Source organism: Ostrinia furnacalis, unplaced genomic scaffold (assembly GCF_004193835.3).
Source record: "Ostrinia furnacalis isolate ACB-3 unplaced genomic scaffold, ASM419383v2 OfSCF7590, whole genome shotgun sequence".
NCBI classification, from domain to species: domain Eukaryota; kingdom Metazoa; phylum Arthropoda; class Insecta; order Lepidoptera; family Crambidae; genus Ostrinia; species Ostrinia furnacalis.
In genome coordinates, this window is record NW_021137829.1 from 153,113 (window position 1) to 155,656 (window position 2,544).

The following is a 2,544-nucleotide window of genomic DNA, read 5'->3' on the forward strand; positions in this document are numbered from 1 at the left end:
TATTGGCTGTTAGAAAGCTAATAGCATAGAGTAAAGTTATCACTATTACGTTCAGAAATTTTGTATGTTATCCAGAGAGCAGACTCTGATGTTATCAGAAAATAAATTCATGTTTACGTATTTTAAAGCAAATAATTAAAAAATACATCAAGATTTAATAACTCTTAAAGTAATTAATTAAACTTCTATATTTTTGTTTAATACTACAGATGGAATTCAAACTTTTCTTTAATTGTTACAATTACCGCACCAGATTTTAATTTTTGAACGAATATCTATGACCATTTTGTGATTTGTGTTGGCGGTAAATTATAAACGAACTTTGCCCGAATAGTTTGATCGATTCGAAATGAAAAGGTTTTGGAGATAATGTAGGAAAATAATTTATTTCATGACTATACTAACTTTATCTTCCGACATTTTCGATTATTTATACATCTTAACAACTGATTTATTTTTACATCTTAACAACTATACAATAAAATCTAAATTATTTTAGTTAATGTCATCTTAACGAATCTAAATAAGTGGTCGCATTGTGTATTGATTTCATCAGTTTAATCATTTGGTAATTTATAGAGTTTCTTAAATAATCACTTAAATTGTAATTATTGATAGAGCCGCAATCGTTTTGATTACATTGGAATATTTCGTGGAGTTTGATCCTTATTTTTTCGGGGTCGTTATGGTGGACGGCTTTTGGCGGGATCCTCTTGGCTTTCTTGTAGAGCTGATCAGCAACCAGGGACAGGTTGGCGGAGACGATGGCGCCGGCATGGCGCGGCTCCACGCGTGCCATTCGCCCTAGAAGGTACCCTGGAACGACAACATAAGTCTTAAAAAATATCTCTAATCAGTGGGGACTTGAGAGCAATATCTAGGTGATTGAGGAAGTAATCACCTAGAGATAAATATTGCTTGCTACAGCCAGACCTCCAGTCTTGTTGTATTTTATTTCTTCTTGTCATAATTTCCGATATTTTATTTTAAAATAATTAATTACCACGCGTGGCAATAATTTTATGGTGAGAAGTACAAGCTATTAATGCATAGTACCAATATATCTTTGACGTTTAGTGTTAGTGGTTTGCCAATAAGGCCAATAAATTATATCGAGTTTAATCCTTTCTAATAAATCGTTCAGTTCTTTTGAAATGCGTTTTACTTGCTCATAAATAAGTATAAAAATAATACCACGCGACAGTCGGTTATTAATTGTTCGGAGAACGCCGCTAGGATAAATGCCACGAAGCTGAAATTAGCCAATCGTTGTCTGGAATGTCATCAGTTGATGAACCTGGATCGTTCGCATTAATTATGTTAATTTTCTGTATAATGATCAGTGATTACTGGTTGATTTTAGACTAGAAGATTCTGCAATCACCCATTAGTTAGTTAACTTTATTAATTGACATTTGGTAGGGAGTGTGTTAATCTTTAGTTAAAAAAAAACAATTGGCTAATTTTAAAACAATATGTCGTTAAGAGTTACAATTTATGAAGCAAGTAATAGGTACCTTCTCGTATAATTTTGATATCTTCTAATGTTCTTAATAAAATCTATCAAGTACCTAGAGTTTGCGATACAATCAACCGACAGTACACGTAGAGTTTTGCGATGTTTTCTTGGTAAAACATATTTTTTTAAATCACGTGTAAAAAAATTTACTTCAAAAATATACGCGTGGTTTAGCCAGTAAATACCTACATAAAAAAAAATACAAATGCCTAGCGGTACCGTTATTGTTTGCGGCTTAGCTTGCGGGCGTACAAAGTCAAAATAAACGGCAACACCGCGAATATTTATTGATCAAACGTCAAATAACTTTCGGGAATCGCCCGCCTGACATGTGTTTAATAAATAAATCTTACCTCCGAAAACACAGATGACTCCTATAAACAGTACGACCGTCGCGAAGAGCCGCTTGCTGACGGGCGGCGGAGTGGAGGGTCCGGAGTAGGAGCGGCGCTCCATGCTCATAGCCAGACTTAAAACAACTCCAGAAACCAGCAAATGGCGCGAAAAATGATCGCAAATCCTGTTTTCCATACAGCAGATGAAGTGAATCCATAGACACTGCGCTGCAGCCAGCATCAGTCGGCGCGCGTTGTCACTCGCGCGCAATGCTCATATTTTCGTCGCGACCCGCCGGCCGTGAATCTCGCACTATTATTAGACAACACGAGCAAACTGTATCGGTTTTTTTCATGATTAAACTGAATGAATGTTTCAGTTCAAACGGCGGTTTGCACCGGTGCCAAAACTCTAATAGGCTGTGAAATTGCGGGATGTTTTCTTATGAGACAATGTTTTCCAACGGTGTTTCTGAGAAATTAATCTAATTTTATCACTTGACTAATGCCCGCATGCTTGGGATGTGTTTGTGCACATCTCGTTCAAGGACTGATTAATTTTTCTCACGATCCAATTACTGCAATATTTTTTAAGTACATAATATAGCAATTTTAAATTATTTTTCTAAGTATTATGGGTTGTGAAGTGAGAAACAAATTAGTTTAGGGCAGCTAAATAAAACTAAAAAA

General features: G+C 35.5%; 1 protein-coding gene across 1 annotated transcript; it reads right to left on the minus strand.

The window, feature by feature from the left end:
• Positions 1-348: 348 nt before the first annotated feature.
• On the minus strand, positions 349-2,412 carry LOC114365441 (uncharacterized). Its single transcript, XM_028322019.1, has 2 exons — positions 1,873-2,412; positions 349-816 (listed from the first exon to the last, which is right to left on the minus strand). Exons 1-2 carry the CDS (start codon positions 2,093-2,095, stop codon positions 506-508), a joined length of 534 nt encoding a protein of 177 aa, XP_028177820.1. The 5' UTR covers positions 2,096-2,412; the 3' UTR covers positions 349-505.
• Positions 2,413-2,544: the final 132 nt, after the last annotated feature.